At 45.7% G+C, this 21,322-nt stretch overlaps 1 protein-coding gene across 1 annotated transcript in view; it reads left to right on the top strand.

Annotated features, from left to right (window-relative positions):
• TECTA (tectorin alpha) overlaps nucleotides 1–21,322 on the top strand; it is a 57,648-nt gene that overhangs the window by 25,190 nt on the left and 11,136 nt on the right. The window contains exons 6-11 of the mRNA XM_034430496.3: nucleotides 778–1,190; nucleotides 5,216–5,789; nucleotides 7,344–7,936; nucleotides 14,388–14,961; nucleotides 17,895–18,505; nucleotides 19,601–20,162. Of these exons, the coding sequence (XP_034286387.3) occupies nucleotides 778–1,190; nucleotides 5,216–5,789; nucleotides 7,344–7,936; nucleotides 14,388–14,961; nucleotides 17,895–18,505; nucleotides 19,601–20,162 (3,327 nt within the window). The remainder of the gene's footprint in view (nucleotides 1–777; nucleotides 1,191–5,215; nucleotides 5,790–7,343; nucleotides 7,937–14,387; nucleotides 14,962–17,894; nucleotides 18,506–19,600; nucleotides 20,163–21,322) is intronic.

Raw genomic sequence — 21,322 nt, 5'->3', positions numbered from 1 at the left:
CATCACTCACTTCCACCAGTCACATGACTCCCTTTCTGTATCTCTCTATGTCTCTCTCTCTCTCCGTCTCTCTGTATCTCTGTCTCTGCCCCAGCCGCTTCTCCATCACCCGCTGTCACCCTTAGCTTTCCAGGGCAGGAGAGGAGTGATTGGGAGGGGAGGGCGAGGGGCGGGCCCAGCCAGTGCTGGGATCACCCAACAGGGAACCACAGCAGAGGGCCCATAGAGCCACATGCGGCTTCTGAGCCGCAGGTTGCTGACACCTGATATAATTCATGACTGGGAAGACATGGTAATAAGGTCAGCCAATGAATAGGCATAGTAACAAGGTCAGCCAATGGGAACTGTTTTGGAAACTGAAACTGGAAGGAGCCTGGGCGTGGCTTAGGCTTAATTTAACTGCCCTGTATAGAGGAGGTTCTCTTTGTCTGTGTTAAGCTCTGTGCTCAGCTCTAAAATGAAACTAGTTTGTTGCTGGAGCTGAAAACCATCTCTCCTCTCTACCACGTTGGAAGAATCTGCTGTTGGTATTGTAAATTTACTTCATGTTTTATTATGTATATAAAGAAGTTAATGAATCCTGCTGAATCAATTTACCTGTGTGTGCTATCTGGATTTGATTTTTGCAACAAACTCTGACAGAAGTGAAAAGTCTTCAAGGAAGAACAAAATCCAGTTGCCTTTTGAAAAAGTACCTTTGGGGCAACCATGAATTGGATGACTCGGAATCTTCATAGACATGAAAATGATTTTGATTATGTGGTTTTTTTCTCTTAGGCCAATTTCTCCGTCAAGGGGAGATCTTCTGGGAAGGTGCCAACTGCTCCACCAAGTGCCGTTGCCTGGATTTCAACAACGAACTCTTCTGCCAGGAGGTCTCCTGCGGCCCTTACGAAATCTGCGAGGCCAAGGACAAATTCTTCCAATGCATGTCGATGGAGAGCAGTACGTGTGTGATCTTCGGAGATCCGCACTACCATACCTTCGACGGCTTCCTTTTCCACTTCCAAGGGTCCTGCTCCTACTTGCTTGCCAGGCAGTGTTGGCCAGGATCCAGCTTGCCCTTCTTTAGCGTGGAAGCCAAGAATGAGAATCGAGGCGGCTCTTCTGTCTCCTGGCTGAAGGACATCTCCATTGAGATCTATTCGCACAAGATTGTCATTCCCAAGGGCAGCTTCGGGAAGATTATGGTGAGATTCGCCTTCTTGTACTGAGAGGACTTGTACCCATTTCCTCCTCAGGATGAGCCACTTTCAGTTGTAGAGAAAACCGAACCCTCTCTGTGTTTGAGGGATTTTCATAGAAGAAAAAAAATACTCACGCATGAAAAGAGCTGTGCCTTCCAGAATGGCTTTCACTTGCCCTCAGGAAGGGGGTCTCAATATCCCAAATGTCGTTGCCTAGATCAGGGGTATTAAACTCAAGGCCCGTGGGCCGGATCTGGGCTGCGGTGTGCTTAGATCTGCCCTGCGGGGCCGCTGTGGAAACCTCGAAGGAGTGGCCTGCGGGGCCTCTGCCAGCGAAAACGGAGCTCAGGAGTCCGCACATGGCCCTCCTGAGCTCCGTTTTTAGCTGCGATGACTCCTGCAACCTTTTGCCAGTGAAAATGGAGCAGCCCTCCCAAGCTCCATTGTCATTGACGGAGTGCTTGGGCCGCCACAGGCGCCCCCAACATGAGTGACGTCGAGGTGGCCATGCCTATCCTGGCCACACCCATTTCCCCTCCCCCTCCGATGCGGCCCTCAATGAAATCGAGTTTGACACCCCTGGACTATTATTTATTTATTTATTTATTGGTTTGATTTATATGCCGCCTTTCTCCGGAGACTCAGGGCGGTTTACAATGCATTAAGCAATAACCTTCATACTTTTGTATATACCTGCTTAGTAGGGCTTTCGCCCCCCCCCCCCCGCCAAAGTGGTGTTTTTTATACAAAATCAGCTTATTGCCCCCACAAACCGGGTCCTCATTTTACCTACCTCGGAAGGATGGAAGGCTGAGTCAACCTTGAGCCTGGTGAGATTTGAACTTGCAGTAATTGCAGGCAGCTGGTGTTACTTAACAGTGCTTTAGTCTGCTGCGCCACCAAGGCTCAGATGGTGTCATGACATCATTCCATTGTCTGGATGAATCTAGAAAGAAAAATTTGAAGGTGGCAAAAAAGCAGTCCTCAATAATAATAATAATAAAAAAATAGCAGTCAGCTAGGTAGAAAATAGAAGGCTCTGTTAATTTCTAGGATGTTTTGATTATTATTTTTTTTCATCTAATGGCAGTAATATGGGAAATGTCACATCACAGGATCAGTTTTTTTCCCCTCTCCCAACTAATGCCCATCATATAGGTTGCCTTTCATCTTCCATAATCTTCCAGGCAGGCAACCAGGAACATTAGTAAAATTTACGCTGGAAATAAAATCCAGCATAGTTGGAATGCACATTACTTGCACATCGTATCCTTTCAAGGTTATTATTTTGGATAATAGAGAAAAGTGTCCTTGCCATCTTCGGTCTGCCAGAAGGCCAGGTTAATCCCCAGAAATAAGCACCTGCTTAGACATATCATTCAAACTGTGATGGCTAGCCCAGCAATCCCAAGCGGGGAGTAGCTTTAGAGCAACTGACCCCCTCGCCTAAAAAACTTTTGCAAGAAACAACATTTCAACAATTGGGTGTGACACGATGTGACATTGTTCTTCAGTCCTCGATGCTACGTCATTTGTTTATAATGGGAAAATGTAGCTGCTCTTGGGAAAAACTTGTTCTGTCCCCATCCCACACGCACACACACCAACAGACGTCCAAGAGTTAAAAATCAAACCAGCCGACAAAATCCTTTTCCTTATGATAACGGAACTTGGCAGCAACCTAGTGGCTGCCTGCCAGGAGTTTATTACTCACGAAGGGAAGAGATAACTTTTCTCCGCTTCTGGTACATCAAAGTAAAATGTTCAATAATTACAGAGTAACTTAAATCCAAATATAATCCAGCAAAGTCTATAACAAAAGTCCGGCAATGCAGAATGGCGTGGAAGCTTTCAGCTTTGTTCGTCACAAGGTTTGACTGGCCACCACGCTCCCTTTTATATCCTGTGGGGTGTGGTCCAGTGACTCAGCCTAATCTCTGGCACACCCTTCCTTCTGTTGCATGCGCTTATATCTGCGACGCTGTCGAGGTCCAGCCAAGACTCATTACCCTCATCACTGTCCATCTGTGGCTGCGTGGATGTGCTTGGCCCCGGCCCTATCTCTTGCCCTTCGGCGGACACCGAAGGCATTGCCAAAGAGGAGGGTCCTGGAGAGGGAGGCCTTGCCAACTCCTCTCCTTCACTCTCGGAGTCCTCTCCTGCCGATGACACAGGCTCAGGTAATGGAGCCACAACAAAACTATGGTTGAGTGCATGTGCTCCATAATCTTGTAATGGTATGTGGGAATGACCTTGAAAGACATGGGGACGAGTCACAGGTAGGGTGACAGACAGGTAAGAGACTGCTTAGCTCGCAACAGGAATGTGGGGATGGCAAACATCTCAGAAAGGACCATCCCTAGTTTCTTGGCTATAAAGGAACCAGAAGAAATGTATTTGCAAGATGGATGTCAACCTTCCCAGGTAGACCAGTTAAAAAGTACATCCAGAAGAAGCCTGCTCAATTTATTTTACTTTATTTTTAAAGTTTTTATTTTTATTTTTACAAACATTATCAATGCATGAACAATGTGGCACTGGGTATCATGCATTCTAATACAAATAGAACTAATAACATTAATCGTAGTTATTATATTCAATCAACTTATATATTTCTAATAGCAATACACATTTATATTAAGTTACAGTCTATCATTATTCAATTATCCCGTTTTCTCCTCTTATTGCTTTTATTTTATGTAAAAGGGTATACACTAATATTCCCCCTCTCTTATTTCTGTCTCTTATTCTAACTTTTAATCATATCACCCTTTATTTAAAAAAAAAGTTTTCTTTCTATCCTACCTAACTTCTAGTCATGTCACCTCCCTAAAAAAGAAAAGAGAGAGAAAAAGAAAAGCAAATCAGAACAACAAGGGAGAGAAATCATCTATCCATCATCTCTTGCCCGCTTCAATACTTTGCTATGCTTCTTTTGACTTGCCTCCCATATTCCTCTCTTGGATCTTTATCTCTGTCTGCATTTACTTCTTGGCTATTCAATCTAGATGCCTGCTCTATTTATTATAAGTCTACATAACAGAATCATGCAAGTCTGAATGTACAAATCTCCTACTGTCTCTTTTTAGAGTCTGGTAAGTTATGGAAGATTTGTTTTCTTTCCCTGTTAATTAGCTACTGGCTCCCTTTCCATCTTATCTGATCATCTTATCTTTCCTCTTATTGGACTTGTCTTGACTGCAGCTCTTCCCCCTGCCTTCAAGTTCATACCCACATACCATTTCAAATCCCTTCTACTACGTGGACTTCAACTCCCAGAATTCTCCCGCCATGGCTGACTGGGGAATTATGGTTGTTGAAGTCCACAAATCTTAAAACTTGCGAAGTTTGGAGACCTCTGTACTAGAGGATCCTGAGCCTTTTCAATTACTCTCTTGGGAATGGAGGTCTTGTCTGATTCTCTCTTTATTTTTTTTTTCTCTCCGACACCTTACAGACATTGTAACAGCCTTAGGATCAGGGGAGAAATCCAGCAGATTCTGACAGGTTCTGGAGAACCGGTAGCGGAAATTTTGAGTACCTGGCTGGTCCCAGGGTGGGGTGGGAATGGGGATTTTGCAGTATCCTTCCCCTGGAGTGGGGAGGAAATGGGGATTTTGCAGTATCCTTCCCCTGGAGTGGGGAGGGAACGAGGATTTTGCAGTATCCTTCCCCTGGAGTGGGGAGGGAACGAGGATTTTGCAGTATCCTTCCCCTGCCATGCCCACTAAGCCACGCCCACCAAGCCACACCACACCCACCAAGCCACGCCCACAGAACCGGTAGTAAAAAAAATTGGATTTCACCACTGCTTAGGATGTATTCTAGACTGAGTGTTTCCATACTTCCTTTATAACTTTTTTTTCTTTTTTGCACTACTTCAATAAATATTAGCTACTTAATTTGTATTGACAGTGATAATTATAGCAGCAGAAGATTCATATGCAATGATAGGAAATCCATTTTTAATCTTCTCATTTTGGATGATGATGATGATGATAAATATTAACTTTCTATCCGTATCACAGATAGATGACTTGGTGATGTCTCTGCCTGTCTTCTTGGAACTGGGAGCCATAAAAATCTATCAGAGTGGCATGTCGACCGCTGTGGAAACCGACTTTGGCCTTTTGGTGACCTATGACGGTGAACATTATGCTGCCATTTCAGTTCCCGGCTCCTACATTAATGCTACCTGCGGCCTGTGTGGGAACTACAACAAGAATCCTGAAGACGACGTCTTGCGCTCCGATGGGAAACTGGCCACTTCTGTCCTGGATCTGGGAGAGAGCTGGCGGGTTTACCATCCCGAATGGAAGTGCTCCCCGGGCTGCTTAGACAACTGCAGTCTTTGCGACATGGCGATGGAGTCTCTCTACTTCGGCCCCGAGTACTGTGGCTTCATCAACAAAACCGGAGGCCCTCTGTGGGAATGTGGGGCCATTGTCGACCCTACGGCGTTTGTGCACAGCTGCGTGTACGATCTGTGCAGCATCCGCGATAATGGCACAGGAGGTCTTTGCCAAGCCATTCAAGCCTATGCTTTGGTTTGCCAGGCCTTAGGGATCCCGATTGGAGACTGGCGGGGGCAGACGGGATGCGGTAAGTCACCAAGCATTCAGACAAGAGTCAGACTTAACAAAATGGCAGGGCTCAGGTTTCCAGTCCATCAATTTCGACTTGGTCAACCTGAGTTAGGAAGGAAGGACATGTAGGAAGGACATCAAGCTACTTGTGCCCAAACAGAGAACTGTCATATGATTAGGTAAAGGTTCCCCCGTGCATGCATGCTAATCGTTTCTGGCTCTAGGGGGCAGTGCTCATCTCCGTTTCAAAGCCGAAGAGCCAGCGCTGTCCGAAGACGTCTCCATGGTCATGTGGACGGTATGACTAAACACCAAAGGCGCACAGAACGCTGTGACCTTCCCACCAAAGGTGGTCCCTATTTTCCTACTTGCATTTTTTATGTGCTTTCGAACTGCTAAGTTAGCAGAAGCTGGGACAAATAACGGGAGCTCACTCCGTTACGCGGCACTAGGGATTCGAACCGCTGAACTGCCGACCTGATCGACAAGCTCATTATCTTAGCCACTGAGCCACCATGTCCCTTTATGTCATATGACATCCCTTTATGTCCTATGATTATCAGATGCTAATAAGAGCAACCAGCTCTTGAGGAGATGATCTTGGCTATAATTTCACTAAAGAGAGTAGAAACGGCAGGTTTATTGTCCTTGAATGATGCTTTTGTCCATATTTGAATCACAGAACTCCTAGAACGAGTAACAATAAAAACGTTTCATAATAGACGACTCAGACATGATCTAAGGGACGTTAACTTAGCTATTCTTTCCCATTCATCTGTCCATTGGTCAGTACCCTTTTAAGCTTTATTTTAGAATTGCATCATGTGTAAATTAGACCACAATTAATGGTGAACAACCTGGTCATAACGTCCTGCTGAGATTTCTTTTCTTTCATCGCTTTTTGTCTATGTTACTTCCTGGTTTGTAGTCCCTTGGAAAAAAGTACATGTTCAGTGAGTCTCCCTTGATTCAAACTCAACTCTTGGTGACTTCTTGCATAGTTTTCTTGGCAACTGTATAGAAGTCATTTGCTGCCTAGGGCTTGGGCAGGGGTGAAATCCATCAGGTTCTGACAGGTTCTGGAGAACCGGTAGTGAAAATTTTGAGCATTTCGGAGAACCGATAGCGGAAATTTTGAGCATTTCGGAGAACCGGTAGCGGAAATTTTGAGTAAATTTCAAATACCACCCAGAGTGGGGTGGGAATGAAGATTTTCCCCCCAGGAGTGAGAAGGGAATGGGGATTTTGCAGTATTCTTCCCACAGGAGTAGGGAGGGAATGGAGATTTTGCAGTATCTTTCCCTTGCCATGCCCACCAAGCCACACCATGCCTACCAAGCCATGCCCACAGAACCGTTAGTAAAAAAATTTGGATTTCACCACTGGGCTTGGGGTTTTTTCAGAGGGACTCACATCCAAATAGGAACAAGGCATAACCCTGTATAGCTTCTTTCAAGGTCAGCCAAAGTTGACTTGGTGCTACCACCAAGCTGGAGACTCAATAGGTCCACCATTCTAAACCAGCAACTGCTGTATCGACTAAATCAACTGTTCTGTTTGCCTTTTTCAGCGACTGCTATAAACTGTCCAGAGTTCAGTCACTACTCCATCTGTACTAGTAGCTGCCCAGCCACCTGCTCGGATTTAACGGCCCCTTTGAACTGCAACTCTCCTTGCACTGAAGGCTGTGAGTGCGTCGACGGCTACGTTCTCAGCACCGACACCTGTGTCCCCGTTCAAGAGTGTGGTTGCGATGTGGATGGCCGCTACCATGCCGTGGGGGAGTCGTTCTGGGCTTCTGTGGACTGCAGCATGCAATGCTGGTGTGAAGAAGAAGGAGATGTCAACTGTTTCAATGCCACCTGTCAGGAAGGAGAAGTGTGTACCGTTGAGAAAGGCTATCAAGGGTGTTACCCCAAGCGGGAGACCTTGTGTTTGGTTTCTCAGGATCAAGTCCTGCACACTTTCGATGGAGTTGGCTTTGTTTATCCCTCGGACAATTCTTACACCTTGGTAAAAACATGCCCAGACAGGCCCACTTATCTGGAAGTGGACATCAGCAAAAAGAAACCAGATTTGAGTCCTGACTGGCTTCGTACCTTGATGATCCAGGTTGCCAATCAAGATGTTAAGATTGGGGGTGTAGACAACTCTGAAATCAAGGTAGGGATTTACTGGTGGGTGACAGGCTCAAAGGCGAGGGAGGTGGGGGCTCGGGTCATTGCTCTTAATTGCAGGAAAACCATTTAATAGCACAGTCTCGATAAATGTTCCTGAGTCAGTTTTATTCCGCAAGAGCAGCTTTTCCTGATCTCAGGATGAGCTGCGGTGGTGCAGTGGTGAGAGTGCAGTACTGCAGGCTACTTCTGCTGACTGCCGGCTGCCTGCAATTTGGCAGTTCAAATCTCACCAGGCTCAAGGTTGACTCAGCCTTCCATCCTTCTGAAGTGGGTAAAATGAGGACCCAGATTGTTGGGGGCAACAGGCTGACTCTGTAAACCGCTTAGAGAGGGCGGTAAAGCACTATAAAGTGGTATATAAGTCTAAGTACTATTGCTATTGCTATTGGAGCTGGGTCCACCATAACTGGAGGATATCAGACTGGGGAAAGCTTCTGAGTTACACAGATCAACTTATCTACCCTCTTCTTCATCATCATCTTCACCACCACCATCCACAATAAGCTTACAAGATACCTTGAAATGTTTGTACAGAAAGCATGGAATTCAGAAACATACAGCGAGATGGACAGATGATGATGGCTGAAGGGAGTTAAATTCCCGAGTGCCCAATGATCAGCCTTTGCCTTCGTGGTCTCTTTGAGATCTTCTGAGGGGCTGCCCCATTTCTGATTTAACGTGCAAATCACTCGTCTTGACTCAGCAATATAATATCCCTATTGCAAATCTTCTCCTGATTTCATTGCACTGATACTAAGCAACTGCTTCTCCTGTTATCCAGGCTGGTGTGTCACTGTGATTGGAAGAGTGATGACTTTCTCTTTCAATTTTGCCACCATCACCTTGAGGGAAAGCTCCACTAATCCAGACAGTGTGACAAGAATGGGGAGAGGTGACTTCAGGATTCTTCGTGTTTTCTCTTGTCGGGTATCCCAAAGGTGCTTTTCCCAAAAGGCAACTGGACTTTCTTATTTTTCTTTTTCCCTTGAAAATATTTCGCTTCTCATCCAAGAAGCTTCTTCAGTTCTGAAGTTCTTGAGAACTGAAGAAGCTTCTTGGATGAGAAATGAAATGTTTTCAAAGGGGGGAAAAAAAAGTCCAGTTGCCTTTTGGCAAAGCAACTTTGGGACAATCGGCAAGAGAAAACATGAAAAATCCTGAAGTCAGCCTCTCCCCATTCTCGTCACAGTATCTGGATTGAGAGCCTTGGTAGTACAGTGGTCTAAGGCACCCTGTTATTAAGCTGGTTATTAAGACCAGATGCCTGCAATTACTGCAGGTTCGAATCTCGCCAGGCTCAAGGTTGACTCAGCCTTCCATCCTTTCTAAGGAGGTAAATTGAGGACCCAGTTTGTGGGGGCAATAAGCTGACTTTGTATAAATATACAAAAGGATGAAGGCTATTGCTGAGCACATTGTAAGCCGCCCTGAGTCTCCGGAGAAGGGCGGCATATAAATCAAATTAAAAAAAAATAATTGTCTTTGGGACAACCGTGATCTGCATGATTGAGATTCTTCATGGACACCTAGCCAGGTGTGTCCCTAGTCCCTCTCCCCGCAGGCCATCTGGGCATCTTCCAATTAAAAATAAGAAACCTATGGAAGACGCCAAGCCATAATAGACCCAATGACGAGGGAGCAGACCCTGTTACAAATGTGCAACCATTTGTGTAGGTTAGAGAACTAAAATCGATCGATTGCTGGCCAAATTATGTTCTTAACCTGGAAAGGAGAGGCAAGTCACTGAAACTGGCCAATATACAGGGGTGGGGCTGTTGGGGGTTCGCAGGGGTTTGGGAGAACCTCTAGCTAAGTTTCTGTGCAGTTTGGAGAACCCCCAAATCCCACTCCTGGCTGGCCCTGCCCACCCTGCCCCTCCCCTCCCAGGAGTCCCCACACGGCCCATTTTGGATGCAGGTAAATGCAGGGCAAGTGGGAAGGCTCAGGGAGGGTGAAAAATGGGCCTACTGGAAGTTCGGGAAGGCCGGAAACGGGCCTCCAGAGGGCGTCTGGGGCCTGGGGAGGCCATTTTCGCCCTCCCGGAGGCTCGAAAAAAGCCTCCGGAGCCCAGGGAGGGCAAAAATACTCCCCCCCCCCATACACACCGTGGTGCAGGAGGCCGACTAGGGTTACCTTTTTTCCCCCAGTTGGGAAAGTCTAGAGGACAGTTGGTGTAAACCAACAGATAGGAGGGAGGTGACTATCAAATGAACTCAGAAGACGAAGCACTAACGGAGGAATCAAATTTTGGGAGAGAATTATGTGGGGAGGATGTTTCATGGTCAAATGAGGTATTCTGTTGTCCTTTGCTTTGTCTGCTACCTGTGCTTCTTTAACTCCAGTGAAAATTCCTCGTGCTTCCTCTTTTTTTTTTTTTTAACGTCTGCAGTGGCAAAGCTTCACATATGTTCAGATGTCTCATTAGCTGTATCTGGTGCTGACATTTTCATCTCACCAGGCATTTGCCTGTCAGTTTTTATGCTCGTCATGGAAGACGCAGGAAGAGTTTAGAGACATGATCAAACAGCCTCCATTTGGTTCTGCCCTTGCTGACCATTGAAATAATTGCTTGTGCCTTCAAGTTAAAAGATGTCTTTGCTTCACGGCTTTCCCCAAATGTGAGATTCTTTGACAGACAAAACATCTGTGGGGTTGTTTTTTTTTTACAGCTTTGCTTCACTCCCACCCAGGGGTGAAATCCAGCAGGTTCTAACAGGTTCTGGAAAACCGGAAGCGGAAATTTTGAGGAGTTCAGAGATTCGGCAAATACCACCTCTGGCTGGTCCCAAAGTGGGGTGGGAATGGGGATTTTGCAATATCCTTCCCCCAGGAGTGGGGAGGGAATGGGGATTTTGCAGTATTCCTCCCCTGGAGTGGGGAGGGAATGGGAATTTTGCAGTATCCTTCCCCTGGAGTGGGGTGGGAATGGGGATTTTGCAGTATCCTTCCCCTGGAGTGGGGAGGGGATGGGGATTTTGCAGTATCCTTCCCCCAGGAGTGGGGTGGGAATGGAGATTTTGCAATATCCTTCCCCCAGGAGTGGGGAGGGAATGGGGATTTTGCAGTATCCTTCCCCTGGAGTGGGGTGGGAATGGGGATTTTGCAGTATCCTTCCCCCAGGAGTGGGGAGAGGATGGGGATTTTGCAGTATCCTTCCCCTGGAGTGGGGAGGGGATGGGGATTTTGCAGTATCCTTCCCCCAGGAGTGGGGTGGGAATGGAGATTTTGCAGTATCCTTCCCCCAGGAGTGGGGTGGGAATGGAGATTTTGCAGTATCCTTCTGCCACGCCCACAAAGCCACACCATGCCCACCAAGCCCACCACAGAACCGGTAGTAAAAGAAATGGATTTCACCACTGGCCAGATCTAAGTACCCTACGGACTGGATCCAGCCCTCGGGCCGTGAGTTTGACACCCCTGGGCTAGCTGATGAGAGCTAAATAAATAGAGCCATACTAGTCTCCCTTTATTTCGTTGTCGGCAAATCATAAATTCAACACAAAAATAGTTTGCCGCGAAAGCGACTGCCTGCGAAAATTCCTGGATTGGGGCTGAAAACGGAAGCAGAATGTTCTGTCCCATAATTGGGTAAACCAGGTTGCCCTGACAAAAAAAAAAACAACACTCAAATTGAGGAACGTTAGCTTGGCATGTAATAAAGAAAGAATTAAACTCTCCTTGTAGCCTGAAGCCATCTCATTGACTAGACAGCTTCTATTTACGTAGCCAACAAAATAGTGCCAGACCTGATGGGATCAATAACTATTAGACTTGATGGTGGTGGACTGTCTCTGAAGGCCATCTGTTGGAAGCTTAGCAGGCTTCCTTGTGCAGTTGGTTGACGATTATGCGTACGGACTTTCGGATTAGTCAGGCCAGGGGTCCAATCCAGCAGGGGGCAATTTATGTTCTCATGGCCTGCGAATTGCATTCATGCAATTACAGTACAGGAAGATTAAGTTTGATCTCTCTTAAGAGATATAGAGCTTCTCGTAATGCACAGCGCGGGAGCTTGATGTGTAAGATCCATAATAAATTGTAATTAAGTTGACAGAATTGGAAGAACGGTTGTGTTCACCATGGAAATCCTGAACGTTGTGAGATTTCCAATCATGAGGAACTGTAGCCAGGCTCAGGCAAACATACCACATAGCTTCACTGCAGACTGTCATCACCTTCTTGAGAAAAGTGATGGAGTTGGATAGAGGACTTGGGCTACCTCTCTCTGCTTTCTCTGTATGTTTTGGATATCCAAGCATGTGGATAATGGTCCCGTGGTGCAGAATTTCTGATATAATACAATACAGGTGGTGTTGTTGTTAATTGCGAAGTCGTGTCCAACCCATCACGATCGCATGGACGACGTTCCTCCAGGCCTTCCTGTCCTCTACCATCCTCTGGAGTCCATTGAAGCTCACGCCAACTGCTTCAGTGACTCCATCCAGCCACCTCATTCTCTGTTGTCCCCTTCTTTTTTTGCCCTCAATCCTTCCCATCATTAGGCTCTTCTCCAGTGAGTCCTTCCTTCTCATTAGGTGGCCAAAGTATTTAAGTTTCCTCTTCAGAAACTGGCCTTCTAAAGAGCAATCAGGATTGATGTCCTCTAGGACTGACCGGTTGGATCGCCTTGCAGTCCAAGGGACTCTCAGGAGTCTTCTCCAGCACCAGAGTTCAAAGGCCTCAATTCTTTGATACAGGTAAATGGGTGTAATCATACGTGATTGCCCTACTGGAATCTAGATGGCTATTCTTATCAGCAGCTGAGTCAACATCAATATAGAGTTCCCCTAAAATTGATGGAATTGCCTTTTCTTTTTGGGAAAAAAAAATGGAACGATGTGCAATTTGTTTAATATAAATTCATGATTGCCCACTCCTCGTCTTACAAATTTTGTCTCTAGTCAATAACGGTAGTGTAGATTTCTTGATTCCTTGGGCAAACCAACGGTTCCCCTCCATTGGAAAAAACAAAACCGTGAGATAAGATTGCTTTCCTTGGTTTTGCAACCTTTCAAGAAACTCAGTTCTCCTCTTCTAAATGTGCAGCCCTGTAGAAATGTTGCTTCCCAGCCTTCTCGTAGGTGACACTGCCACCGGGTGGATAGAAGCGCTTTAGAAAAAGGAAGCATCTGACAGTTTATTTTAAATATATTTTCCACACTGGCAGGACTGCGGAACGCGGCTCCTGCTGTCTCTTTGCATGTATGAACATAGCGGTGATTCGAAAGCAGAGGAAAGATGTTTTCTATTCTGTTGTCACCTCTTGCCAATCTCATGATGACATTTCATTGTAAGAAGAAATGAAACCAACAACCTTGGATTGTATTTGCTGTAATTGTCAAGATCTATTTTATGTGTGTGTGTCTTCCACCCACGTCAGTTGTGTTTTCTGTTCTTTTCAGTAAGTCTACTTCTACAACAACTGTTGCTTCTCTCATATGTCTATCAAATCAAGTGTCGCTTTCTTGGGTTGGGGGCCTTGTATTTTCTTTTTGAATGACTGATGTCGGAAGTTTTCCCGAGTATCACAAATCTAGTACTGTCACTCTGGGATAACAGCACGAGCTGAAGGCAAAGCTTGGCTTCCAAGAAGAGCTTGTTAATTCCTTTGAGGTAGAGAAATCCGTACAGATCCATCATCCCAATCCAGTGATCTCCACATAAATTGGGACTTCCGTTCCTAGGTTCTAGAAGCAGCATTCTGAAATAGAACCATGGGCGTTTTGTGATGATAAAAAGCTGTTTTAAGTCTGCTTAAAATATACAAGCACCGAAGGCCAAGCTGGGTTTGAATGTTTTGTTGTTGTTGTTAGTTGCAAAGTTGTGTCCAACCCATCGCGACCCCATGGACAAGGTTCCTCCAGGCCTTCCTGTCCTCTAGCATCCTCTGGAGTCCATTGAAGCTTACACCGACTGCTTCAGTGACTCCATCCAGCCACCTCGTTCTCTGCCGTCCCCTTCTTCTTTTGCCCTCAATCGTTCCCAGCATTAGGCTCTTCTCCAGTGAGTCCTTCCTTCTCATTAGGTGACCAAAGTATTTGAGTTTCATCTTCAGGATGGGTTTGAATAGTCATCTGCTATGTAAATCTTTTTATTTCAGAAATGAGAAAAGTTGGCACTTACTCTTACATTTAATGGAAAGTTGCTATATAATGTGGAAACCCTTTTTAGATTCCCAAAATCTTCTCTCTTAAAAAAATGTATTGTTTCTGGGTAGCCCAAATTTAAATGCCGTTTAGCTTACATTTGGTAGGTAAGTAACTTCAGCTGTAGACATACAATTTATCTCCATACAAAGTGTGCCTTCTTGTTGACTTCCATTGCTCAAATCTGCTGATGCCTCACTAATCAAAGGAAGAACAGGAAGATACTGTGAAATTCTTTAGTTTCTTCATTCATTTGTTGCCTCCTCTTTCCCCCTTTTTCCTTTGCAGGTGAATGGATATGAAACTGAGCTTCCGTATTTCCACCCTTCTGGGCAACTAGAAATCTACCGGAGTAAAAATGGGACGGTTGTTGAATTGGATGGACTCATCCATATCCACTATTCAGACTTGGGTATCTTGGAGATACGTCTCTCCACCACGTATTTCAACTGTACTGGAGGCCTTTGTGGCTATTTCAATGGAAACAGCAGTGATGAATTCTGCTTTCCCAATGGGAAATGCACAGATAACCTGGTGGTTTTCCTGGACAGCTGGACAACCTTCAACGAGATTTGCAACGGGGAATGCGGTGACCTCCTCAAGGCCTGCAACAATGATTCAGAGCTTCTGAAAGACTACCGCAGCCGCTCCAAATGCGGAGTCATCAATGACCCCACCAACAGCTCGTTCCTGGAGTGCCACTCTGTGGTGAACGTGTCCACATATTACAGGACCTGCATTTTCCGTCTGTGCCAAAGTGGAGGAAATGAGTCAGAGCTCTGCGACTCGGTAGCTCGCTATGCCAGCGCATGTAAGAATGCAGAAGTGGACATTGGCCAGTGGAGAAGCTTAACCTTTTGCCGTAAGTTGGGAAGTGGGGGAGATACCTATCTTCATTTTGTTTCCCGTAGGAAGTTAAGTTGTTTAAGTATTGGTCAACATCATGGAACTTTTAGGTCAAAAAGGCCCTAAGATTTCAATGCTATTAAATAACAACGATCATCATTCTCAGCCTAATGGGATTCCCATGTTATATAGCCGTGTTGGCGAATCTATGGCATGCATGCTGGAAGTGGCACACAGAGCCATCTCTCCAGGTATGCGAGCCATCACCCATTGCTCTTCCAGGTTCTGGCGTGCCGGCCAGGTGGTCTTCACGCCCGCGGGAGTGCCAGAAACTGAAAGAGAAGCCTCCTGGTGCAAATGCCCGCACCAGGAAGATGATCTTCTGGTTTCCAGCACACCCATGCATGCCAGCCACCTGGTCTTCCGGTTTCTGGCACGCGCACAAGCCCCCCTTTTCGATACTCGGTGCCGAAAAGGTTCGCCAACACTTATATAGGTTAGGACTGAATCCACTAAAAGATTTCTGGGTATTGGTGGGAATTTTCTTAGTCTTATACTCAGAAAGCTCTTCTGAGGTTTGTGACAGCGGTGAAATCCACTTACCTTCGCTACCGATTTGAGATGGTTAAAAAACGGGATGTAATGATCCCGGTGCGTGGGCAGAGCCTCCTGCCGCTGGCGCTACCAGTTCGGCGAGCCGGATAGAACCAGTGGGATTTCACTGCTGGTTTGTGAAGTCATTAATGGAGGTTAGAAAGATAATCTTAGGAAAAAAAAAAACTTGGTTGGGTATATAAAAGTTTACAGTCAGTCCTTAGAATGGTGGTCTTTGACCCAAGAGACAATATTTCATGCTGTCCGATTTCGGGAAATGGCTATAAGTCTCCATTTCTTCAAAAACATAATTTCATATTCAGGAAGTCGTCAACGCAAAAAACTTCGGGAGGGGCGAGTGTAGTGCTAAATAAGTCGCTTTACTAAAGACAAGGAAGTCACACATATGCAGACATTCCTGATGCAGAATGCAGGAATCAAGGAATATGGGATTTATTATTTATTCATTTATTTATTTATTAGTTCGATTTATATATGCTGCCCTTCTCCAGAGACTCAGGGCAGCTTACAATGCATTAAGCAATAGCCTTCATATTTTTGTATATACCTGCTTAGTAGGGCTTTTTGGCCCCCCCTGAGCGGTGTTCTATTTTATACAAAGTCATCTTATTGCCCCCACAAACCGGGACCTCATTTTACCTGCCTCGAAAGGATGGAAGGCTGAGTCAACCTTGAGCCTGATGAGAATTGAACTTGCAGTAATTGCAGGCAGCTGGCAGCTAAGTACTACTTTAACAGCAGCAATTTAGTCCACTGCGCCACCAGGCTCTAAGGATTTAAGGAGTAATGACAGAGGATAACTAAAATGTGAGAAGGAAGAATACATTGTTTTGATCAGCTGGGATAATATTTTTTGCGGCCAATAATACAAATATCATAATTTAAAGGAAAGATTTAAAATAACATCTCGCAAAAACAGAAATAAGTATGGAAACTGAATTAAGCTGAAGAAAATGTAAGCAAGAGGCACATTAAGTGATTGTTTAATTAGGGACTCTTAGAATGGGATGTGCAAAAATTTGCTTCCTCCCACCCCAGAAATCTATGTAAGAAGAAACTTTCTAGATCAGCACAAAATCCTCATTGTGCATCTCGCAATGGTCCATAAAAGTCCATCATAGAGTCAGTGACTTTCTCTGTTCTTTGCACCTGACAGCTGGGTTTAAATTTATACTTTAGTGGAAGGAAACTTTGTTGGTAACAAAGGGTGAGCCTCATGGTTGTAAATGTAATTTAAATGTTTATGGATAAGCAATGAAAAAATAAAGCAATCACAGTGCAAATTTAAAGCTGAAAGGAAATTTCATAGAGGTGAAGGCAGTGTAATGAAATACAATGTGTAATCAATGAGAGAAGAGTAATTCACTCACAGGGCAGGATTAAGAAAAAACTAAAACGCCTTTCAGCTGTTTGAATAAGTATTCGATAAACCAATAAAAAAGCAAGCTGATTTTTTTAAAAAAAATCATGCCAGCAGGTCTCACATTGTAAGGATAAATAATAAAACTCCCTCCCTCCGTCTCCCTGCTATTCAGAGATGTAATAATTTTAAGGGAAAGAATAATGTGTAACAATCAATCCTTCTTTTCACTTCGTGGAAGTCCTTCTCTATAAAGATCAAATCGTTCATTTCACAACCATCTATAGTGGTTGAGTTGGAATCTGATACGATCACCCTTCCTCCCAACCTCTGTATAGGATGAGGGGTTACGTATGGGTTAGTGGTGGAATTCAAATTTTTTTACTACCAGTTCTGTGGGCGTGGCTTGGTGGGCATGGCAGGGGAAGGATACTGCATAATCTCCATTCCCTCCCTACACCAGGGGAAGGATATTGCAAAATCTCCATTCCCTCCTCACACCAGGGGAAGGATATTGCAAAATCTCCATTCCCTCCTCACTCCAGGGGAAGGATATTGCAAAATCTCCATTCCCTCCCCACTCCAGGGGAAGGATATTGCAAAATCTCCATTCCCACCCCACTCTGGGGCCAGCCAGAGGTGGTATTTGCCGGTTCTCTGAACTACTCAAAATTTCCGCTACCGGTTCTCCAGAACCTGTCAGAACCTGCTGAATAGCACCCATACAATGAGTTCTCCTGATTCTAGAGGTGTCTGTGGCAGATGTCAAGATGGTAGTTTGGGACTTCCTGACCAAGCACCTAACTCTTTTTAACCCTGTTGTGCAAAATAAGGACAGAGCTTTGATTTGTGCAAATGGCTACCGTCTTGAGATATCTCTGTAAACGCCCCAGCTGGACTCAGGTCAAAGCGGCGACTGCCTGATGCAGAAGATGGCTTCTGTCTGACCACTGACTCTCTTCCTTTTCTTCCAGCTCTTGCTTGTCCTGAGAACAGTCACTTTGAGGAATGCATGTCCTGCTCTGAATCCTGTGACACCCTGAGCATGGGGCCCGTGTGCCTGGACAGTTGTGTGGAGGGTTGCCAGTGCGACAAAGGCTTTGTCCTCCGGGGCACCCAGTGCATTCTCCGTAGCGACTGCGGCTGCAGTTTTGAGGGCCACCAGCTCTCCACCAACCAGTCCTTCTGGATGGACATCGACTGTCAGTACTTCTGCTACTGCAATGGCTCTGACAACAGTGTGCGCTGTGAGAACCTCCCTTGCAAAGAGGATGAATACTGCCTGGAGGAGAGCGGCCTATATTATTGCCAGGCCCGCACAGATGCCTCCTGCATCATTTCCGGCTACAGCCATTACTTGACCTTCGATGGATTTGCGTTTGATTTTCAGAGCAGTTGTCCTTTGGTCCTCTGCACCACCATTGACCGCCAGAGGTCCGAGAGGTCAGATACTTTCCCTGAGTTTACAGTTGTTGCCAAGAATGAGGATCGGGATCCTTCCCTGGCTTTGTGGGTGAAGCAGGTGGAAGTCGAAGTTTTCAGCTACAGCATTGTGATCCATCGAGCCTACAAGCATACTGTGCTTGTAAGTCAATAGAGAGTTCTTTCCTCCATTGTCTTAATCTGGATAAGAGGTTGAGACCACCCCAAATCAGTTAATTTTAGGGTTTAATGTGGGAAGGTGGATGCCAACTCGCGAAGCTTCCCTAACCTGCTCCTGAGTTGCCATAGGCAGGGGGGGATGGGGAATTGAGCCTCGTAGCTGCATTGAGGAATTTGCACCTCAGTCAAAACAACACACATCCTAGCCAGCCAAAATCAAGGCCATCTCCACAGAAACCAGTAATGGCCGGAGGGGAATGACTTCTACGACTCACAAAATTGCTTCTTTGGGGAATGTGACTGATGACACACTTTGGAGGGAGGGGGAAACAGAGTCAGAGGCAAGGCGGGAATTGAATGGGGTCAGAGCTGTCTTCACTAGGTCCGTGCTGACCAGTGGTGGGTTGCTCCTGGTTCGGTCCAGTTCTATAGAACCGGTAGTAAAACCGGCGGGAGGCTCCGCCCACCCGCCATGACATCATCATGGGTGATCTGCGCTAGCACAGAACCTTCTGAGCATGTGCAGAAGCGCACACGCTCCCGCTGCGAACCGATAGTAAAGGTAAGTGTAACCGTCCCCTGGTGCCTACACGCTCCTAATAAATAACTGGATTTTCCTTGAAAACTGGCTTGAGGCTCCTGCTTTTATTAGGGCATCAGTCGGAACCCTGACAGTAGAAAGTCCATCAGGTTGAATTGGACGTTATGTCCTCCTCTTGATCAAGTCTATGTATGTTTAATTTTCTGTTGGTTATTATCTCTTAGTGGGCTTTCTTTTTAACTTTCCTGTCTAGTCTTGGCTTTCCCAGTGGCATTTCTTCTCAGTATTAATCAGGTCTGATCTTGCTTGGTTGTCCAGGATCTCGCTAAGTGTCCAAGTGCTGCAGACTGAGCTGGATTTTTAACCCGAGTATAAGAAAATCCTGCAGAGATATGGAGATCTTGCCAAAAATATGCAGTAAGCTTCTCACGTGGAGTGAGGATGTAAACCTGGATTTCCTAAGTCAGATGGTTTTTCTTCAAAGCGTGCCTCCTTCAACTTCCCTCTTTCACTGACTTTCCTTGCATCTTTTCGCAGATCAACAAGGAGCGTCTTTACCTGCCTTTGAAGCTGGGCCAAGGGAAGGTCAACATATTCACCTTCGGCTTCCACATCATTATAGAGACTGATTTTGGGCTGAAGGTGGTCTATGACTGGAGGACCTTCCTCTCCATCACAATTCCACGGAGCCTCCAAAATAGCACCTACGGCCTTTGCGGGAGATACAACGGCAACCCGGAGGATGATCTTCGGACCTCTGGTGGCCTTGTGGTCTCCAGCATTAATGAGTTTGGCCACAGCTGGGCCAAGCGGGACCCCTTTTGCCAGGCTGGCTGTGGCGATAGGTGCCCAACCTGTCGTAAGGTAGAAGGTTTCTGGAAGCCTCAGCAGCTGTGCAGTTTGATTCCTAGCAAGAGCGGTGTCTTCTCCAGGTGCCACAGTAAGGTCAACCCGGCCTTCTTCTACAAGAACTGCTTATTTGATACCTGCATTGATGGTGGAGCAGTGCAGACAGCTTGCAGCTGGCTGCAAAATTATGCCAGCACTTGCCAAACCCAGGGGATAGCAGTCACTGGCTGGAGGAACTTCACTTCATGCTGTGAGTATATCTTTCTTCTCCTTCTCCTTCTCCTTCTCCTTCTCCTCCTCCTCCTCCTCCTCCTCCTCCTCCTCCTCCTCCTCCTCCTCCTCTTCTTCTCCTCCTCCTCCTCCTCCTCCTCCTTCTCTTCTCCTTCTCCTTCTCCTCCTCCTCCTCCTCCTCTCCATTTTAAAATAAGATTTCTTTTATCATTAGGAGTTCTGTTTATTTTCCGATGATAGGTTTCTGGTCATCTTCTCAAGGCAGTCATTCTTCATTTGTCAAATGCAAATGTTATTAGTTTACGTAAGTGAAGGGAAAGTGCATGCAATTGTTGCAAAGAGCCTCCCCTGTCAATAAGTGACCATGTTTTGTTCAATTATTCGTCTCATAAAAGAAGACGCAAAGCATCTCAGGCAGGCCGACCGTTTGGCAAATCCATTGAAAACTTGTTTTCCTCAGTAATCAGATTTACAAATTAAATTAGGATCTTTTTCGGTCTGCAAATTGACAGCTTCCATCATCCTTGCTCCTTCCACTAGAGGATTCATTAACAGCCCTGAGAAAAATGGAGGCGGGCGGAAGAGAAAAGCTTTGAAAATTAGGCATTTCTCGACTTTCGTCTTGGCCCTTCGGAAGGCTGGGATGTTCTTCAGATTGTCTCTTTGGACAGAGAAAAGGAACACGTTTTTGAGAAAGCCGCAGTGATGTTTTGAGAGCAATGGGGCACTCAAGCGTGCAAGGATTTCTACTTTCCAGCTGTTGTTTCTGGACAGAGGCTTTGGTTTTGATACAGCTCAGAAATTCCTTGTTCAAACACAGTGGAATTATTTTGGCTTTGAGAGGCGGTTTCGAAAAAAGAGTATGAGTAGTTGAACCTTTGCTACCAAGGTCTCTTTCTCTCTCCTTTTTTAATCCCTGGGGTTGATGAACTGGAGAGTAAACATCTCCCTCCAGAGGCAGGATTTGACCTCAGGTCTGCCACAGGAGGACAGTGAGGGCAGTCAGCATGGACAACTCCTTCATATTGCAACTAACTCTCTGAGAAACGCCTCATAGGTTTGGAGACATTATCTCCAAACCAAAGACCATCTTTCCTGTTCAGGCTTAGTTTCTACATAGTGGGCCAACTTTTACTAAACCACGGACAATTCTAGTTGCTCATTCTTAGCTCTCCAGGT

Source organism: Pantherophis guttatus, chromosome 9 (genome assembly GCF_059756535.1).
Source record: "Pantherophis guttatus breed Tessera chromosome 9, ASM5975653v1, whole genome shotgun sequence".
Classification (NCBI taxonomy): Eukaryota; Metazoa; Chordata; class Lepidosauria; order Squamata; family Colubridae; genus Pantherophis; species Pantherophis guttatus.
The sequence above is the reverse complement of the archived record's forward strand: the minus strand, read 5'-3'. Positions and strand labels throughout refer to the sequence as shown.